This window comes from Siniperca chuatsi, linkage group LG8 (genome assembly GCF_020085105.1).
Source record: "Siniperca chuatsi isolate FFG_IHB_CAS linkage group LG8, ASM2008510v1, whole genome shotgun sequence".
NCBI classification, from domain to species: Eukaryota; Metazoa; Chordata; class Actinopteri; order Centrarchiformes; family Sinipercidae; genus Siniperca; species Siniperca chuatsi.
The window spans coordinates 16,856,989-16,876,273 of NC_058049.1; the positions used below are offsets into that span (position 1 = coordinate 16,856,989).

The 19,285-nt window shown below is 41.4% G+C and overlaps 3 protein-coding genes and 2 long non-coding RNA genes across 11 annotated transcripts; 2 read left to right on the forward strand and 3 right to left on the reverse strand.

Moving 5' to 3' along the window:
* On the reverse strand, positions 1–1,822 carry mrpl18 (mitochondrial ribosomal protein L18). The gene is made up of 4 exons (XM_044205371.1): positions 1,581–1,822; positions 1,180–1,348; positions 446–680; positions 1–332 (listed from the first exon to the last, which is right to left on the reverse strand). The coding sequence occupies exons 1-4, from the start codon at positions 1,663–1,665 to the stop codon at positions 255–257; spliced, it is 567 nt and encodes a 188-aa protein (XP_044061306.1). The 5' UTR covers positions 1,666–1,822; the 3' UTR covers positions 1–254.
* A 69-nt stretch (positions 1,823–1,891) lies between these two features.
* LOC122880344 lies at positions 1,892–6,733 on the forward strand. 7 transcript variants are annotated; one of them, XR_006378896.1, is made up of 4 exons: positions 1,892–2,029; positions 3,012–3,172; positions 3,255–3,341; positions 5,200–6,733. It is a non-coding gene; the product is annotated as an uncharacterized LOC122880344 (long non-coding RNA). The 7 variants fall into 7 exon arrangements; XR_006378899.1 differs by having other exon boundaries at positions 1,917–2,029; positions 3,064–3,172; XR_006378895.1 differs by lacking the exon at positions 1,892–2,029 and adding an exon at positions 2,077–2,210.
* LOC122880332 (V-type proton ATPase 116 kDa subunit a3-like) lies at positions 3,631–12,754 on the reverse strand. Its single transcript, XM_044205358.1, has 21 exons — positions 12,471–12,754; positions 11,313–11,435; positions 10,742–10,820; positions 10,490–10,638; positions 10,266–10,361; positions 10,081–10,142; positions 9,866–9,992; positions 9,644–9,723; positions 9,453–9,546; positions 9,023–9,235; positions 8,763–8,913; positions 8,473–8,612; positions 7,613–7,770; positions 7,420–7,510; positions 7,192–7,310; positions 6,846–7,059; positions 5,944–6,054; positions 5,772–5,858; positions 5,567–5,687; positions 5,197–5,368; positions 3,631–4,472 (listed from the first exon to the last, which is right to left on the reverse strand). Exons 2-21 carry the CDS (start codon positions 11,427–11,429, stop codon positions 4,379–4,381), a joined length of 2,475 nt encoding a protein of 824 aa, XP_044061293.1. The 5' UTR covers positions 11,430–11,435; positions 12,471–12,754; the 3' UTR covers positions 3,631–4,378.
* Positions 11,442–13,954, forward strand: LOC122880346. The gene is made up of 2 exons (XR_006378901.1): positions 11,442–11,724; positions 13,814–13,954. It is a non-coding gene; the product is annotated as an uncharacterized LOC122880346 (long non-coding RNA).
* prpf19 (pre-mRNA processing factor 19) lies at positions 13,194–19,166 on the reverse strand. Its single transcript, XM_044205367.1, has 16 exons — positions 18,927–19,166; positions 18,579–18,728; positions 17,864–17,940; positions 17,228–17,369; positions 16,980–17,053; positions 16,802–16,867; positions 16,662–16,703; positions 16,436–16,510; positions 16,238–16,313; positions 15,998–16,107; positions 15,654–15,809; positions 15,453–15,522; positions 15,199–15,372; positions 14,855–14,937; positions 14,126–14,231; positions 13,194–14,009 (listed from the first exon to the last, which is right to left on the reverse strand). Exons 1-16 carry the CDS (start codon positions 18,943–18,945, stop codon positions 13,912–13,914), a joined length of 1,518 nt encoding a protein of 505 aa, XP_044061302.1. The 5' UTR covers positions 18,946–19,166; the 3' UTR covers positions 13,194–13,911.
* Between the last annotated feature and the right edge of the window lie 119 nt (positions 19,167–19,285).

Sequence of the window (19,285 nt, forward strand, 5' to 3'; positions counted from 1 at the left end):
AACCGCTTTGTTTCTTTATTAAATAATAAACCAGAGGAGAACTGCTTCTGTTCAGAAACATTTTATCCACAAGAGACAAAGAACAGGGACAGGCAACCTTACTTTCATCACTCATTTTGATCCTCTTTATATTGTCATTCACTGTAGTGCTGGTCATCTTAATATCAGCACAGTTATAATTCAGAAAAGAGTAGAGAGAAAGGGATAGAGGACATGTTTTACAAAACAACAGATGTGACAGATGAAACCTAAATTCAGGTACCGATGTATTTCCTTCTGGGTTCACTGAGGGTTATTCCTCCCTCTTTCATTGCTGCCCTGAAAGACTGAACCTGCGAAAGAGAAAAGTCAAAGAGGGATAAACATGAAGCAGGTGATGACTTAAGGGGGGAAAAAATGCATACAAATCAATTTTCTGACAGCAGTTGGTGCTGCGTGTACTCACAGCATCAGAGCGGTACGTCCAGGGAATCGCCCTGTACACCATCCTGGTGATGCCAGCCTGCTGGCATCGATGTGCCAGCACTTCGCCCACAGCCTGACACGCTGCCACGCACCTTGTGGAAGCTAGCTCCTTCTTCACCGCCCACTCCTTGGTTGAACAGGAAAGCACCGGGACAGGAGAGCTGCTGGAGAACACTTGTGCCGTCACATGGTGCTGGGTGCGAGAAAACTCCAACCTGAAAAGGCGAGCGAGACAAACATGGTGAAACAGAAGCGAGGGAGGCAGGAGGAATCCTGTGTGAGGAAAAGAAATATAGGGAATTTAGATCTGCAGGATTAAATGCCTGGCAAAGGTGTCCTGTAACATTTTTTAATTCATGTAGTTATGATTGTTCTTCATGTACACTCCTCTCCCTTGAAAATAAGATCTCAGTGGGACTTAACTGATTAAATTAAGGTCTTATAGTGCATGCACAGTCACAGTTTAATACAGACTAGGGAAGAGCAATACAATATGTCCAATAGTGCTTAAATGTACACAACAAAGTCATTACTACATCAGGTTTCTGCCAAGAATGATTACTGAAATATAGATGAAATTGACAGTTGCTGTTTGACAGTCCAAAGTGATGGACACCAACTGGAAAATTAAATATCTCATCTTATATAACAGCTATTATGATGCTCCCATGTCTGAAAAAAGGGTTGTGACATTTCATCCATACACACACAGACCTGTGGTAGAACTCCCGGTGGGGCCAGGTCGTCTTCCAGCCCCGGTCCTTCACAGCCAGAGCCATCTGCTCCAGGTTCCGGGGGTTTCTGTTCACAAAGGTCGGGTTCACGGCTTCATTTTCATCTGCGCTGGGCTCCGGCTGAGAGGCTGCCTGACTCAGACACCGAGCTGGGTAACAGACAACAGGTTTCATAAAGCAAAGGCGCGCGCCGACCAGTTAGTCATTGTGAGTTCAGACAAAATTTAGCCGTTAACGCTAACGATCGTTAAATAACGTCGAGCCGCTGCTGATAAACACAACACCAGTGTGTTAGTAACGTTAGCTATAAGCTGAACTGCTCGCATAACATGACATATAAAGGGAAATCGGCTGTAATGAAAATAACTTTACTTAACGTACCTGTCTGGTTTGTGGCCACAATTGGACGACATTGTTGAATTTGACCTAACAGCCGTACACTGCGACTAATTCCGCTCAAAGCCATCTCCTCCTCAGCTGTGTTCACCTCATAAGTTAAAATAAAAGTCCAGTCAATGTGCTACCATCCGGTAAACCGTTATATCCTTAAAAATATGAATACATACTCTGGCTGTTTGATAAGAATTCACCATGACATGTGGAGCGCCATCTTTGACATTCGGACAACATCCGGTTCAGAATCAGAATCAGCACTGTCAGAAACAAACGCCAACCCTTCAGTTCCGTTTACATGTTCCTCCAGAATAAAAGGTGCGCCACTTTTTACGCCACTACATTTATCTGACAGCTACAGTAACTAGTTAGTTAGCTCAGTGTAACGACAAAAAATCGGATTGGTGCGGTGTACAGAGGATACGCGATTTTGAAAGGTTTGGCGGATTTGCAACAACTGTGTCGTGAATGTAGAAATCAAGGCAGAGAATTAAGATGATGATTGGGATTATAGTGGAAAGGACTGGCAACACGTCCACTGCCAGAAAAAGAGGGAAAAGGCTAACTTTGAAAGATCCAATGGTTCAAGTGAGGATTCTGATGAAAATCTCAGACAAGGTAATAGGCGTACAATTAATGTAGAGTCAAGAAATAGCACAGGACAAATGATGAATGGAAAGAAATCATTGAGTTGAACAAAGATGGCAGTTACTTCAGTCCAATTAAAGTCACAAAGGCAACTGAGCAGGAGATTGGGAAAGTTAAGTTCGCGAAGTACTACAAGTAACAACAGAAAACTACTAATATTTGCAAATGATGAAGAACAGCAGAGAAATATCCTGAATAAGAAAACGGTTATGGAGGAAAAAGTCAAGTCCCACATTCCAGGTGCAGTTACCAAAATGAGGGGCGTAATATCTGGGTTTCCATTATCGATATCCATTGACGATATTGTGTCAGAACCTAAGAGAGAAAGGAGTTAAAGTTTAATGTTAATATATATCATAGATTGACCGATAAATTGTCAATATTTTCAGCAGAAATAATAATAATAATAATGATAAAGGGACAGATTACTATAATATACAGAAGTCCGTTCATGTTAAAGGAGGCATTTAAAGGAGGAATAAGGTTAGGGCATGCAGGTGTTCACTCCACGCTATATTTAATGGAGAAAAGCTAATCAAATTTATGTCAGTGGTGTAACACTCTGGAAGATGTTGAACACATTATCATACATTGTAGGAAACATTATTTAGAAAGAGAGATATTAAGAAATATAGTACATAAGACAGGTCAGAAGCTTAAAATCACTACTGAGCACAGGACAGGACTTCAGCGAAATCAGAAGGGGGTTGTCTGGCTATATAATGCAGGCAGGATGCGACCTTTCACTTTTTATTTTTTGTTTTTCTTTAGAACAAATGGTTTCAGATTATATAATGGCATGAATCTACACATTCCGACACAGTAGGTGGCGGTATGCACCTATAAAGTTGGTCCGCCAACAGTCACACAGAAGAAGAAATCCAAGATGGCGCCGTGCTACGAGGAAGTGGTGAGACCGTCCTTTCTGAGCAGTAAGTTGTCTGTTTGGCGTCCGTCCTCTTTGTTTTCATGCTTACAGTCCGCGTGTACATAAGTCCGTTTGCTCTCTCGGAGGTTTTCCTGTCTTAAACTTCTTCGGACCTTCCTGGCAGTTCTGTGCTGTAAACCGCGACTGACATGACGGAAAACACGGACTCACAGGTAGCTCCGGGTAAAACCTGTGAGAAATATAATTTGGTTTCTTTGTTCCAAGTGAACAGAATTGAACTGGAAGTGCATATTATTTTATTTTGGGGGATTTGGGAAATACGGACTGGAATTCCGGGGAGGACCTACTTTCTGTTGTCCTTGTTTTTTTTACTGCACTTGAACTTTTAGGTTTAATTAGGTGTTTATATTGCGGTATTACTGCTTATACTTCTTCCATCATTGGTAACCTCACAAATTAGTCATATGTATACACACGACACAATAAATTCCCACAATAAGATTACACAAGAAAATCATATTTAATTTAAGTTTAAATTTGATCCATTTTACAGTGAAAACTGGCAGGGGAAAAAGAGATAATGTCCAGGACAGTTTTGTTCAACTAGTGGCATGATAATGGATGTTATGAAAAGTGGATAAACAAGCACTCAGTCCCAGTAAGGCACATGAAAAAAACTTTACTTCCAATAAATACCTGTTGTCATTGGAAGACATGAAGATGAGGGAGTAGTATCTTTGGCTCATGAAGATCATTCAGATAACTTCCTGCCATAATTTCAAGAATCCTACAGGACTGGTTTATTAAAGCACAGTACACCAATTTAACAATCATTCATTCCCTTAAACTAGAGAACAGATTCAGTAATTGATGTGCTTTCCCTTTTCATAATCAATATCTATAATATATGTTCATATAGTGAAAAGTAAAAGATTACTATTTTTGAGTAACTAATTAGACAGCAGTACATTATGATAATGAGAAAAATAAGCAAGGGGATACAAAAGTATTTTTTCATTTCACATAATGCAATTGCAATTAATTATAGGGACTCATTCTCATTCTACTGATAACAGTCTATAGCATCATGATCATTGTGCAAGTGAATTAAACCATTTCATAGCCTAAAGGCAATAGAATACCATTGTTAAGACGAGGAGACAAAATCATTCTGATGTGTGTAGTTGTAGTCCAAGTATAATAATATACATAAGTTAACATAACCGTTCCTAAGTCATCGCTTGGCCGATCATATAGCAGCTGATGTATTGATCAGAGATGAGAAAGAGAAAGGGCTGAGCTTGTAGCCTGATCCACTGTAGAACTTGTTCTGAAACTCCACCCTGTAAGAGAGAGAAGCAAAGTCAACATGCAAAAACAAACTACAATACATAATCCATTTTTGTCCAAGAAATATCAAAATGTAATGGGCAGACGGCCACGTAATGTACTGAGCACATTCATCCTACCCAAAAGGATGAACCCTTTTCATTTTGGAGCCTCCCTGAGCTTAAACACCCTGAAACCAAAATGTCAACTTTGCGTAGGCAGATTGCCATGACATTTGCTCTGTCACATTTGTCAGGTGACTAACAGTCAACGCAGTGTGATGTGTACACCAATATGAAAAGACAGGTTTAGACTTTGTTTGTTATGTGATTTTAGGTGAGTGCATTTCATGGTTTATTGTCCTTATATGATGATTTAAGGACTACACATTTTAGTAAAATGTTTCTGATGAGTTCTACTGGTTGGATAATAAAAAGTTGTGTATTAAGAAGGAAACCTTTTGTGGCTTGGGACATGACACAAATTCATTGATCGCAATGTATGTAAGAAGTTATGTATTTTTTTGACCAGTGTTTGTTTTTGGTGTCTTTATAAGTCAACGAATAACACAGTTGACTAACCCCCTTTAAACATGGACTAAAGCCGCAGATATCCATCCTACTTATTAATCCTGCTTTGTGAGACATGGCTATGGAAGTTTAGAGGCAACCAAGAGAATTTGCATGAACACTTTTTAAACACATTTTCCCCTTGTCTTCTCCTCCCTCGCGTCCTTACCAGTGCAGACGGAGTGCATGCAGGAATGCTGAGAGTCCCTCCATAACCAGCAGGATGGAAATGGTCAACAAAGCAAAGAAGGCGAAAACCACAAAGAGGACTACAGATCCCACATAGCCCTGCCACTTCAGGGCAATACGCATCACCATCACCCACAACACCTCTGACAGCTCTGTGGAGACACAAGTAACTCACCGTCAGACATTCGGCAGTGCTTGGAAAAAATATATCATACTATTCTTTTTCCAGCCAGTTATTCAAACACACGAGTGTGTTTGACTTTAGAGAGGAAGTCTGTCTGTGTGTGTGTCACACACAGAGGATGATGGTGTAAATTATGTTTGTGTGTGTAAGTATGTGTGCCACTAACGTGCATGTGCCAAACTGAGAGCCCAGAGTCGGAGGTAAGAGGCGGTGTTGGAGATGCAGCCCAAGCAGTACTCTATGGTGTGGATGGCCTGATGCATGAACACGTCAGCGGCATCAAACTCCTGCAGACAGCACAGTTTAATCACAAGAATTCCAAAAGTACATCTCTGACTGGCTTTAATCTGTTACTTGGGCTTCTCCCTTACCTCCTCTTCAGCAGCTCCGCCCTCCACCTCCCCTTGATGCGTGTTGACGGAGCTGTCGTCAGCCACCAGCGGACGTCTGTCTTCCTCCTGATGTTGCAGAGAACCAGAAATCGGTCAGAAAATACATCCAACTCTAGAAAAAGGTTCAAAAAGTTTGGTGAAACACACTCACCACTTGACGTCGTCTTTTCTTGAATGTGATGTATTCATGCGTGGGTTTCCCCAGCAAGAGGACCGGGACAGAACACAGGGCCAGCACCACCAGGATCTTCTGCACCACAATCTACACATGAAGAGTTACAGGACCAGCTGTTAAGCAACACATGCTCACTTTAGCAAGCTATTTTGAAGGATAATACTGGTGTTATTGTTCCAAAGCATGCCATAGTTTGAGGGTTTAAGTGCTTTTTATTTCTACCTTCCAGATGTTCATTTGTTTCAGTTCATATTAATACGGTAGGAAAACGAGCTTGCAGAGAAACAAGCTCAAGACTGATATTCCTCACAGAGCATTTCATTGTCCTTTTGTCATATTACATTATTGTTAAAAAAATTGAGCAACAATTACATTATCGTTTTCTTGTTAATGTAGTTAAAACAATTAATGCTTTAAGTATTCTATTGGTGTGTTCATGCGTTTGTGGGAAACCTCGACATCTGAAGTTTGAGAGTAATCTGCCAAACAGCATTGCATTCACAAGCTATATTGTCAGAAAATAAAACGCAGAGGACACAAGCAAACACTGGGGGAAAAAGTGAAATATGGTAACTTTATGCATAAACAGTTGCTGACTACCTGGATTTAAAAAAAATAATCAGTTTTACCTCCAGTACCCAGGAACAATTAAACAACCTTGACATAAGATAATGCAGACTAAATGTGTTCCATGTCTCAAGCAGGTTTCATGTGATTTTCATACTGTACTAACAAAATAATAAAACCAGTGGCTTCCACAAACGCAGGCAAAGGCTTTCATCAATATAAAAAATAATGGCATGTTTAAAAATCGCTGGTGGTTATGAAAAGTATAAACAAATTGTAGAACATTTTAGGGAAATGAAAGAAACACGCACCTGTCCTTTATAAAGCGGTGGGTTTTCGGGGTTGTCTGTGAAAAGAAACATGTCTATGAAGTGGATAAGTATACTGGGAGCAATTTTGGACTGGGCGGGAGTGTAGGCGATCCATTTGAAGACCACCATGAACACCAGGTAGCCAAACAGACACACCATGAAGAACAGCTCTGGGAGCAGCACAAAGAACACACTGCTTATCTGGCCAAAGTGCCTGGAGAAAACACAAACACCAACAAGGGAAAGCAGGGACAGGGAAACAAGGAAATGTGAAGGCAAGTGAGTATAAATATGAGAAGAAACAGGAAAGGACCAAAAAAAGTAAACAAAAGCATGATTAACTTACCAGTAGTTGAAGAATGACAAGCAGACACCAAAAGTCATGTGAATGACACCGATGACAACTGACATCTTCATCTTGTATGAGTTGAGGAAAGTTAGTTTGTTGTTGGCCAGCCCCCAAATCTGACGACACAAAACGTGAGAGAATGAGCATGGATGCAGTGACAAACAAGATGGCAGGATCAAAGAAAATGGACCGTGACAGAAGGGTTGATGAGTGTGTTTGCCGTACCGGGTCAATGCCAAATGGATAGGGGCTGGTGAAAACACCAGACACAACAGGATCCATGGACAAGTACTGGTTCCCTGCCAGGACTGAGGAACTGAAAGAAATAAAATACAAATAGGTAAGAAGGACAAGAAACAAGGTGCGAGGAGATTGGAGGAAACAAGAATTCAGGCTTCAAGATATGAAATGTCCTAACTTCCATAGGTTCTTCTCGAACATCGGGCCGACGTGCCACGCAGAGTCGAAGGTAGTGAGGCCTCTGCTGAAGCACTCGTTGTAAATGGCCCCCGTGTAGACAGAGAACAGTCCCATCAGCAGAATCAGATACCTTCCTCCAAACATCATCCTCCAGATCTGAAACACACAGCGGGACGACACACAGGTGTTTCAGTATTCAATATGCAAGGTCAAAGACATGTTTCAGCTCTTTTGTTTTACGGTTGTTTTACTCTTAAAGAAAATATATAGACACACAAAGTTTCTGATCTTATATACTGGAGCTCCCAATTGGACAATGTTTGTATCTCATTCATGTAATTTCACTGATCTCTGAAATGTGGATGAGTATGAATGACAATGCCTACAAACTCAAACTACAGAAGACCTGATTACTGCCAACTGACTGTATCTACTGTGCAACTGGGATATGTAGGAGAACATTTTCTGGTGATGTGTACCCACAAGTAGATTGCATGGAATGGTCCACGCAATGTTGCTATCAATAAAATGAAAAGCGAGTAATAATAATGTTTTAGCACAGGTATAACATTTTATTTCTGATTGCCAGATCCATTTTGTATGAATTTTAAGTTGGTAAAAAAAACCTGAATTCATTAAACTCTTGTCAAAGCTTTAATCTCTTTAAGAGCAATGTACAATCATTCAAGTAGTAATTAACAAACAGGAAACACATTTGGCAAAACAAACATTTCAGTTGAATGTCAATCTTTTCAGTTTTAGTTAAATATTAAGTTATCATTTTGTTGTCATTTTCATTTGTCTTGTGTTGAGCTTGTGTGTGTGTGTGGGCACTGTGAGCGAATGTCCTCTAATTACCTCATTGTTGTTGTTCTTGAGTTTGGGGTCCTTCTCCTCAAGGACCATCCATAGGGCAACCAGAGTCATCAGTAAACCATGACCCACATCCCCAAACATTACAGCGAACAGGAAGGGGAATGTAATGATGGTGTACACCGCTGCAGAGGCATTGAGAGAAAAGACTTTACTAAACTTAAAGAAACAAATACACGTGAGGCTGAGCATTCTCTGGCTTCTACTTTGAACATCTGACATGTCCTTTTTCTTTCAAGACATTGATGAAGAAGGTGTGCGGTGTGCTGAAGTACCTGGATTGACTTCACGGTAGCTGGCCACTCCGTAGGCATCAACGATGTTCTGGAAACCAGCTGTGAAAGAGTTGAGGGGAAACAGAGTAGGTGGAGGGGTGGAGGAAGGCAGGCGGTTGTAGAAAGAGTCGACCCCACTGCCGCTCCTCCTCTGAGAATGGAGAAGAGGGTTGGATAAAAATGAAGAGAATGAGAAATTAGGTGCTATACTCATTATTATATGTTAATTCTCCTCATCTACAACTCTGTCTTTGTCTCACCCCTCCCTCTCTCAGAGCGTTCTGCAGTTCTGGCAGCTTGGCAGTGGGACACCAGGCCTCAGCGATCAGGCATTTGTCAGTAACGGAGGGGCTGCAGAGATTCAGCACCATCTGGATCGCCTTACACTTCTGCACCCGCACCTTCCACTGGGGCAGTACAGTCACCGCCCGCTTCAGCAGCTGCTGCAGGAAGGTCTCAGTCTGTGACAACACCTGAAATAGACGGAAGTGAGAGTGGCTGCATAAGCAACATGTTTTAGAAGTACTAAACAGAAAGAAAAAAAAAGTTATTTGAACTTTGAAAACCCACATTACTGCTATTTTTGTGCTTTCTAGTATTTTCAGTGTGATACAGACATTGCAAAAGGGAGGTTAAGTGCTGGTGATTGTATCAATATTCTGTGCTTTTATAAAAATGCACTACACTTACTGATTTAATATCTTCAATTCTGCCCTGAAGTCCCTGGAGAATCTCCTCTCTCTCAGCAGTGTTCTCAGGGTATGCAAATGTCTGTGTGCGGAAGCTGTCAGGAGAGGAAAATCAAAAGATATTCAACAGGTTCAATAGACACCGCAGTGTGGACATCTACAATATACAAACTGATGCACAGGTTTACCCACCAATCACATATCTTCTTGACTTTCTGTCCAATCTGATCCCCCCAATAGGAAATGAGGAACACTGTCCATTGCATTTCCCCCTGCAAATGAAGAAACAGCTGTGATAAAATACCCATAAGAATACTCATTAGATGTGACAAATCATCAGAGACTATTTCTGCAACAGGAATAACTTATGTATCTCTCAACCATGAGCCCCTCTCCCTGTCTCCCAGTTCCCACCGTGTCCGGAAGGTTAAGTCGATCCTCCATTTCTCTGAAATCCACGATAATATAACCGCGACACGCCCGCCATAACAACCGTTCAAATGAGGGGACCTTCCAAGGATGGACCACTCCTGCCACAAAACTGAGAGAGAGCAGATTCAGCGGAAAACGTGTTAATTGTAGATAAAAACATAAAACACACAATGGACATTTTAGAAAATGAGATCTACCTGAGGTGGACATCTTGGCGGTTATCAAACAGGCCTTGGCTTTCGAGGACAGGTGGTGGTGCCTGTGAAAAGATTTTATTTTGTAGTTTTAGTTTGCAGACATCATTTTGCTCACTACAGCACAATAATTAAAGAAAAGGTAATAAATGACGCAGGGATTGTTGCAGAAATGTAGTTTTTACCACCTGTGAGGCTGTGAGAGAGTGCGTCGTGGTCAGGACTCCTTGGTACTGACAGAGCTGGGTCAGCTGAGCCCGGAGGCTGTCTCTGTTCCTGGACACCTAATGAGACACACACGCAAATAAAAAAATCATCAAGCCAATAAGTTCAACCTCTTTTGATAGTGTACTAGTGAGACAACAGAGGCTCTTCTTTGATATAGCATCTCAGCCTCGTTTTAAGCGCTCACCTCCTTGAGCTCTCTGGCCAGCCTCTCGCACTCCTCCTCTATGGTGATGAGTTCGCGGGGCTGAGGGGCCAAAGGTGTCGGGCATGGAGGAAGGAGTGGACCCTGCAAGGGTGGAGACAGGGAGTGATTGATCTCCTGCTCCACGAAGGCTGAAGGGCAGATAAAGAAGGTCAGAAAGGGCAAAAGGAGAATCTGAACAAAACTAATAAATAAAGAACATGAAATTATCGGTGGGGAACAATTAGTACTTACTAAATGTTTTCTCAAGTTCCTCGCATCGTCTGACCTCGCCAACAAACTTCCTCTGAAAGGAGTTCACATTCGGATTTAACTAAAACATCAGAGCAGAGGGGAGAGGAAGAGGGCAACAGGGTTACTCATGTTCATCTGACCACAATAAGAGAGAAGTCAAATTCTACTCTGTCTCACAATGACTCAAAGCATTCATCAGATCACCATCCCATCTAAGCTCAGATTTAGTTGCAGATTCCAAAGTGACTTTGAGAGGTATCTATTATTACCAAATACAAGATAATAACATTCAGTTGTAAATGGATCAATTACTGTGCAGTGAGAATTAGTTTAATGATCCGTGGTTTGTAATATGGGCCAAAACACATAAAAACAGGGTTGAAATCGATCCACCATTTGCAGGTGAAGAAGGCGTAAAAGCGGGCAGAACAGTTGCACATGGAAAAGCATTCTGGCCAAAACAGCAGCTGATCAGTTTAGGAGGGTAATAGGCCTCCATTTGTATTGGACTCTGAGCTTTTCACCACGAGATCATGAACCAAGAGCTAAACCAATAGTTGAAGTTACTCACGTCTCTGAACTCAACCAGGCCCAGCTCTCCCAGCTCACTGACACAATTATAGGCCGAGCCGGACTGAAGGAAGAGCTGCACCAGGCAGACCTCCTCACTGCGAAACATGGAGCCCATTGCTGCCTGCACCAAGGAAACAAGCCCAAATTATTTTTTTCCAAAAAAAAAAAAAAAGTACAACGTAGCCAAAGTACTGCAGTTTAGAGGAGAGAGGCAGTAAGCAGTGAAAAAAAGTCCACAGAGGGCTTCTGTTCTGTTAGGACAATAAAAGCCTCTCAGTGACAATGCAGAAGCTTATGTGTGGAAACTGAAGAAAGGGGAAGGTCAAGTTCTCCTGACTGATGATCAGGTGGGATTTCCATTCTTGCACAGACATGTGCCAATATGACAAGCTCACCGTTTTTTTCCATTTGTGAGTAAAATCTCTGTATAATATACTAAAAACCATTTCTGTAAATACAAAATAATAATTATGTTATAGCTAATGCACTGATACAAGAGCTCTGCAATAAATCCTACCTTAATGAAGGTTATAATGTTCAGTTTTTGTTTTAGATGTGTTGATTCAATTTTGCGGTCATGTTGGAGGCTGTGGTTTGTAGTGCTGTTATATTTAGACTAACCTCATTAATATAAAAACTACAGCCTCCAAACCGCCCATGATAACCTTCATAGGTGAACGTATAAGCTGACAACTGAGTGTGTATAAAGTTATAAAATGTTTTTAGACTGGGTGTTGCTTAAATAAACATTAAAGGGAACATGACATAACTACAAACACATCAATGCAAGTATACAAAGAAAAACAAAGGAACTTTGGCATTTCCTTAAACGAATAACAACTCCAGCTGTTTCACCTCTATAATGTCTGGCTCTGTCTACATCATTGTCTACATTTTTTTCGCCACAATCATCAGAAAACAGAGCTAAGTTACGTTTTAATGGCACGCCATGCCAATGAAACGAGGCTGAAAGATTAGCACTCAAACAAAAGATGTAACTTTAAAACATAAAGCGGCTGATAGTCTTGACTGATTAGAGGAAAGAAAACTAGCACAAGGGTTTGATTTGTTATGACAATAGCAGTCCAACCACGGTGGACAGAGGTAGAAAACAGCTTCATGAGCACAAAATGACGCTAAATACTAGATATCTCACCTGTCGGCCTCCTAAACTCCGCTGGACTCCAACCTGCTGTCTTTCAGGATGTCCAGCACCGTACCGACGGACACACCAGGGACAGTTAACCGGGACAAACCAGACGCGTTTACGGGAAGTTTTCAGTCTCGACTCGCACTTCCCGTTTGTGAAAGTCACGTTACTGAAACGCACGTGACAGCTGACGTTCGTCTCTCATTTGGCCACGAGAGGTCGAGATTTCCAGTTACTTAAATGGCGATGAAGACCTTAAACGTTTAGTTGAATTTGGATGAGTCGAGTTTAATGTCTGACGTTAGCTAAAATGTTCAGTGTTATTATTCTTCCACGCGTAGTTAATAGGTATCATGTGTGGTGTTGTTGGTTTGCTAAACAGTAGTTGCTAAGCGACACCATAATTAAATGAGTGGCATAACTCTATTTAGCTGTGGCCGTGTCCGAGATCTTTTCCCCGTTCACTCATTCAGCAGCGCTGCCAAGTCTCAGGACACGTCTATTTTCTCACAAAATGTTTTTCACAAGACACAGCAGCACAGCACAGCACAGTTTTGACAAACCTTGGACGACAAATGAATATCATACAGCTCTGGGCTAATATGCACGGAGACACTTTAGTTGTGTTTGACATGGTGAAATGTCGGTAAATGAAGTTAAAGTGAAACCATTTTAATTTCTGCAGAGGATCCAATAGTGCCCTTGGTCTTGATCTGACAAACGGATGAATGGCAATACAAAAGATATTTTATTTTATTGTAAAAGGGCAGAGTTGCAACAGGTAAAATAGCAAGTAATGAGAAATGTACAATTGGAAAAAGACAAAAGTTTAAATGGAAAACAGGAAATGAAATTGAAGGGAGATTAAACAAGACTAAATTTGTCACAGAGGAACATTAATCTCATACACCTGTTCATTTTCCGCTTAGCTGTACGTCACTACAGATGTATTTTCATCTTACCCTAAAGATACTGTAATGAAGCTGGTCTACATTAAGAAGCAAAACAGGTTGTTGTCACACCAATTATAGCTCCTGACAGTGTACTACAACACTTCGGAGTTCTATTACAAGCAACTTTAGACCCCCCCCCGGCACACACACACAAAAAAAGAAAATACTACGGTAAAATCATATTTGCTGGCAAATCAGACAGGAACATTACACTGGCTTCTGTATCTCATTTCACATCATTTACATTTCAGACTTACAATGCCATGTTATCCTAACCATGCTGCTGTGGTTTCATATAGCAGACAGTGGGGTCTCATTCCTGGACATGGGGACAAACACACTAATGAAGCACAGTTAGCAGTGATTTTTTTTTTCTTCTTTTTCTAAAAATTACAGGTCTATGCCGAGTCCATGTTCAGGATAGTGACTGCTCAGACATAGAGACCTCTATCCTCCTCTCAGTTGTCCTCCCTTCATCCTGAATTTATCCTTTTCTACAAACTGTAAAATTTGAGGCTTCTGTCCATTCCTGCAGAGGTCAGGAACTGAGCGTTCTCTCCAAAGGCCACTCCTGTCACCAATCCTGTATGGTCTACAATTAAAGAGGAAAAAGCAAGGTGAAAACTCTGCTACCTCCTCAGAGCAAATGCCATATGACATGTGTACTGGATGAACATTTGAGAAGAGGTATTTCCGCCCCCCCCTCACCTGTGAAGTTGAGGACCTCAGACCACTGCTTGCAGATGTAGACACGGATGTCAGACCCTCCTACAGCCAGGTAGGTACCACTTTGGTCAAACACGAGGGACTTCACCTGAAAAAGTAAAAAAAAAAAAAAAGGAAATGAGATTTAGAAGCACAGAGTGAGAGCCTGGAAAACAGAGGAATGGCAACCAAGACAAGGGAAAAGATCAAACACAGTGTAAACAAACGCATGATCATTCCTTACATGCTCAATGTTGCAGTTAAATCCACAGTATGTGAATCAACTTAAGCTTCCCAAGCTTATATTTCCAATTAACACTGTCAGTATCACTTAGCAGACTCTTACTTTAAGTCATTTTAGTAATGATATCACATGAAATGCGTTCGCTGTATTCACACTTTCATGTCTGCACGGTAAATATAAAGCGAGAGCCGTATGGTGGTTAACCTAGCTTAGCATTAAGACAGGAAGCAGTATGAAACAGTTAGCCTGGTTCTCCCTGAGGTTAAAGTAATCCACCTGAAAGAACCACTACATTTTTGTGAGCCCAGCCAAGAAACAGCTTCCAGTCTTTACACTAAGCTAAGCTAATTGCCTGCTGGCCCTAGCTTCATATTTAGTGTGTAGACATGAGCACAGTATCGATCTCTTCATTTAACTCTGGGCAACAAAATTATTTCCCAAAACCTCAAACTATTCCTTTCATAGGAGAAATACCCGCAATTTCTTACCTCATAGTTGTTGTCCAGGGTGATGGTCTTGAAGTTCTTCAGTTTCCTCAGATCCCACAGTTTCAGAGAGCTATCCTGGGCACCTGGAGCACAGAGCCAGACATAGATGTTAGGGTAATTAAATATACAGTGGCAGATCCAGTTAGGGGAAAAAAAAAAAAAAAAAAAAAAGGCTGAAGATGCTAGTAGGATTTTAAGATATTGTAGGTCAGCGTACAGGTTAATTTGATGTGTGTGCAATTTTTTGATATTCCCACTGTTCCTACAACTTTGCAACCTCAGGTAGAACGTTTGTACATCAAAGATTAGCAGCAACACTGTAAAATGCTGTAAGTAGTTCTAACCTGTGGCCAGATAGTATCCATTCTCAGAGAAAGCAATGGAGGTGACGGGGCCAGAGTGGCCTGGGAAGTTGGCCACGTTGGTACGCTCCTTCAGATCCCAGATCTTGATTTGGGAATCGGCCGTCCCAGTGCCAAAAATGAGACCATCAGGGTGGAATTGAGCACAGGTGAGAGCTGTAGAGGGCAGACAGAAACATTACCACCTGGAACAGGAGGACACTTATTCAGACTGCTGTTAACATACAGGCACTTACCACAGCCAGCACTTTCATCAGTGACTTTGGTGAGGACTCTACCAGTCTGGATATCAGAAAAGGCCCAGTACTGCAGAACAGTGAAAACATTGGAAATAAGTTAAGAGGGGTGACACAGTTAACTAGTGAAGAGACCACTTGTACTTCAGTGTTAAACATAGCATGAGGTCTGTTGGTATTTTCACCAAGCTACACACACACCTGATCCTCAGAGGAGCTGAGCAGGTAGTCCCCAGTAGCATGAAGGGAGAGTCCAGTGACACCTGCATCGTGGGCACGCACCACCTGGATACAGTTGCCTCCGGTGACGGACCACACACGGATGGTGTTGTCTGGAGACGCAGAGAAGACCACGGACTAGAGGGGGAAAGACAGCAAGAGTGCCAGGGACGAAAAAAAAGAGCAAACAATGAGTAAGAATACTTAGCATGTCTCTAAATAATTCAAACACTCTACTTTTTCTGAAGAGTGCAGTCACAGGATTGGTTTATTGGAGAAAGGTCTGACTGGTTGATGTTTGAAACAAAAAAAAAAAGAAAATTTACCTGGGATGGATGGTAAATGACAGAGGTGACCTTCTTGGTGTGACCCTTAAGTGTTGCCACAATCTGCTCCTCCTTCTTGTCAAACACCACCACGTTCTTATCAGCTCCACCTGAAGAATAGAGAGGGTTGATATCAAATAAAAGTCATCAAATGACTTGTAGTGTGCAAACAAAATCACAAAAATGTTTAATATTGAAAAATAGGGATGAAATCCAATGCCTTGGATGAAATCAATGTACCGGTGAGAACTTTGTTGGTGTCTGAGGGACACAGATCCAGAGCCAGAATACCAGGGACACTGGCACTATGAAGTCCCTGAAGGCAAGAAAGAGAGCATGCTGACACTGTAAACATCAAGTCCATCAAAACACTGTTGCAGCCTTCTGGTTAAAAAGGAAAATCTTAATGTATACTCAAACAGACAAATCTATACTTACAGCATGCGAGGCCACTTGCCGATATTTGGTAAGATCCTCGGCTCTAACCAGCTCCTCTGGCACGGTTTTTCCTCTCTGGAGAAATACAGTAAAGCAGTTGCACAAGAGTGTGACAGTATATTACACAGTACAACAATGGTTACAGACTTAGAAGAACAAGTGTTTACACAAAGTTGAGATATTACAGCAGAAATGGGCATAAAGTAGCTCATTAAAAGAACAATACCTTCTTTCTTTCTGTAGTGAGGATAGTAGCTTTGTCTTGGAGCTGCACACAGAAAAAAGGCATATTGAAACACCTGCTAAAGAAAATGGAAAGCTTATACCCAAATAATGATTTATCTAAGTAAAAGAAAAAAATGTTACCTTTTGGATGATCTCTGGAGTCATTCCCACCTGTTCACTAATTTCCATAGGCTCTCCACCAGCACCCTGAAAGACAGAAGGCAGAAATAGAGATTGTTAGGAGAGAGTATGGCAAAAGATTATGATGAGCATTTCTGATCAGTATCTTATTGGCTGGAATAAAAAGTCAATCACTCACCGCTGCAGCTGGCTGAGAGGTGGGGACTGCCTGAGGGGCAATCAATCCAGCTTGGGGTTTGAGTGTGGCAAGAGCTGTGAAACGGAAATAGACCCAATGAGAAAAACATGCTCTCAGAATATTATCTACGCTCATGCCGGTGTGGATCAGATTCTGGAAAGAGCTGATGGTTGTATAAAAGCTGTTCACTGTGTTTTACAACTGGAAATAGGCCATACAATAGGACACACAAACTGCTGTCAACCCACCTTCTCTCGCAGCAGTGACCTCTTTGGTGAGTCGAGCGATGACTCTGCAGGCGGCATCATGTTGGTAGAGGGCGTGTGACAGTTCTTGGCGAGTAGTCTGCAGCTGTTGCCGCAGGGTGAAACTGTGAAGCATAACAGCATCCTAGAACAGAAAAGAGAAAACGGGATAAAGGAACTCTTCTCATTGTCTAAAATGCATATTTTAAAAAGGAAAAAAAACTGAGAAAAAAAAAAATCAACTCTAAGCTACTGTTATATTACGAGCTCTTTTGCAATCACCAGCTTGGCTCAGAATTTCTAGAGTGACTTTCAAGTACAACCAGGGAGCAACATATTTGAATATATTTGGTGCATTGTACCTGTCTGGTGGGAAAAGCGCAATTGCCCAATGTAATTAGAGCAACAAACCAAGATTTTTCAGTCAAGAAAGAATATGCATTGTGGTCTACTAAAGCAACGGTCATTCAAACGATTCATACATTCTGCTTCACCTAAGGTTTACTATCATTAATAATATTGATGAGAAATGGGCTAGAAAGAAAAAGTCGCCAGTTCAAAACAGATATTCTGGGCAACATTTACAGTATGAAGGTGTTCTGTCATGGATTTCTCGTTTGCCTTTTCTCCAGGACTTACCCACTCATCTTGAAGGGACTTGAGAATGGCAGGAATGCTTGTTGCTGATGGTGCCTTTGGTCTAATAGGATGGGACACTAAAAAGAGGAAAGTTGTTCAGAACAAGCCGTCTATCACCTTTATTCATTAATCAAGTTAGTCTTGTTTATTTATAGTAATTTTTGAGGTTTCAAGATCACTTGCTGCAGGATAGGAGGGGCGAGTCACACAGTACTCTACTATAGGGGATTTATTTTTGAAGTATGTACAACATCTGATATTTGCCCAAACATACCTTTAAACGTCACTACTGCAGAAACAATTGGTTAATTAAGCAATTAACAAAGTAATGCAGTTTCATACAACAACCCTGCAATTAATTTTATGTTAACTGTTTTAGGGAGGCGTCAATTAATTTCTGAAGTGGTAGTTTGTGTTGCAGTTTAATAGTACTGTGTTATACTCAGTGATTTTCTATTATAGTATATCCTCACTGATAATAAATGGGGTGGACACAACATTAAAAACACCTCACAGTATAATGCAATGCAATTTAACACCACCTCAAACTTCAGCCTCCAGACTTAAAGATTAATCAACACCTCAGCTTCAACAGAAACTGAACGTTATCGCCTTCAAGAGGATTTATTACAGGGCTGTCGTATTAAACTGCATTAGTTTTGGGTATGTGTAACTGAGTGTAGCTCTGCAGCTGCTCCCAGTAGCTTAACGTTACCTTTGATATCTACGAGCTGTTCTTCCGACAAGGGCTGTCCGTTCATGGGGTCCGTCCCATTCTCTGCGATGTACTTCTCGATCAGCCTGCGTTCAAACACCTGGTTGGACACCGGAGAGACGCATGGGTGCTCCGGCACCTCGTTGGAGACTGGATAAAAAGCAATTGCATCTTTAAAAAGCATACGATACCAACAATAAAACAACCACAGACAAGACCGACGAACTACCCTAAGTACAAGGCGGCACTGCGTGGCCGCTAACATTAGCTACATAGCTAGTAGCATTAGCGCGGTGCTTAGCTAACCTACACTGCCTCCGTCATATACATGAATTAAACTTCACTTACTTGCACAAACCAAAGACATGTTCTCGACGCAGTCCTTAGATGCTCTTCTAAAAATGTAATTATGCTCTTCCTGTACTTTAATGGTTATTGCCGCTAATGTACACTTTACTTATGTTTTGCTCAAATTGTAAGTGGCACGCTGTTCTTTCATTGCCGCTACAAACGGAGCTTCTTCTTCTTCTACGCTTTCTCCCAGTCTGAGCGTCCAAGGCTCGCGGCTGCTCCACTGCCATCTACCGCCGGAAAAACACTGCTGCGCCCATCAAAGTGCCAAAAACTAGTGCTGAAATGATGATGAGTCAGAAAATTAATTGACAACAATTTTGACGGTCAGTTAATCGTTTAAGTAATTTGTCAAG

Bases quoted from the DNA above. Each gene is read 5' to 3' on its own strand.
- mrpl18 (XM_044205371.1), bottom strand. From the start codon at position 1,665: ATGGCTTTGAGCGGAATTAGTCGCAGTGTACGGCTGTTAGGTCAAATT. The intron at 1,349-1,580 runs GTACGTTAAGTA...TCTGTTACCCAG, and splicing joins TGTGGCCACAAACCAGACAG to CTCGGTGTCTGAGTCAGGCA. The intron at 333-445 runs GTGAGTACACGC...TCTCTTTCGCAG, and splicing joins GGACGTACCGCTCTGATGCT to GTTCAGTCTTTCAGGGCAGC.
- LOC122880332 (XM_044205358.1), bottom strand. From the start codon at position 11,429: ATGGGCTCCATGTTTCGCAGTGAGGAGGTCTGCCTGGTGCAGCTCTTC. The intron at 9,724-9,865 runs GTGGGAACTGGG...CTTCATTTGCAG, and splicing joins GACTTAACCTTCCGGACACG to GGGGAAATGCAATGGACAGT. The intron at 4,473-5,196 runs GTAAGGACGCGA...TCTCTCTTACAG, and splicing joins CATGCACTCCGTCTGCACTG to GGTGGAGTTTCAGAACAAGT.
- prpf19 (XM_044205367.1), bottom strand. The intron at 16,314-16,435 runs GTAAGTATAGAT...TCTTGCCTTCAG, and splicing joins GGCAAGTGGCCTCGCATGCT to GGACTTCATAGTGCCAGTGT. The intron at 14,232-14,854 runs GTAAGAAATTGC...TTACTTTTTCAG, and splicing joins CCCTGGACAACAACTATGAG to GTGAAGTCCCTCGTGTTTGA.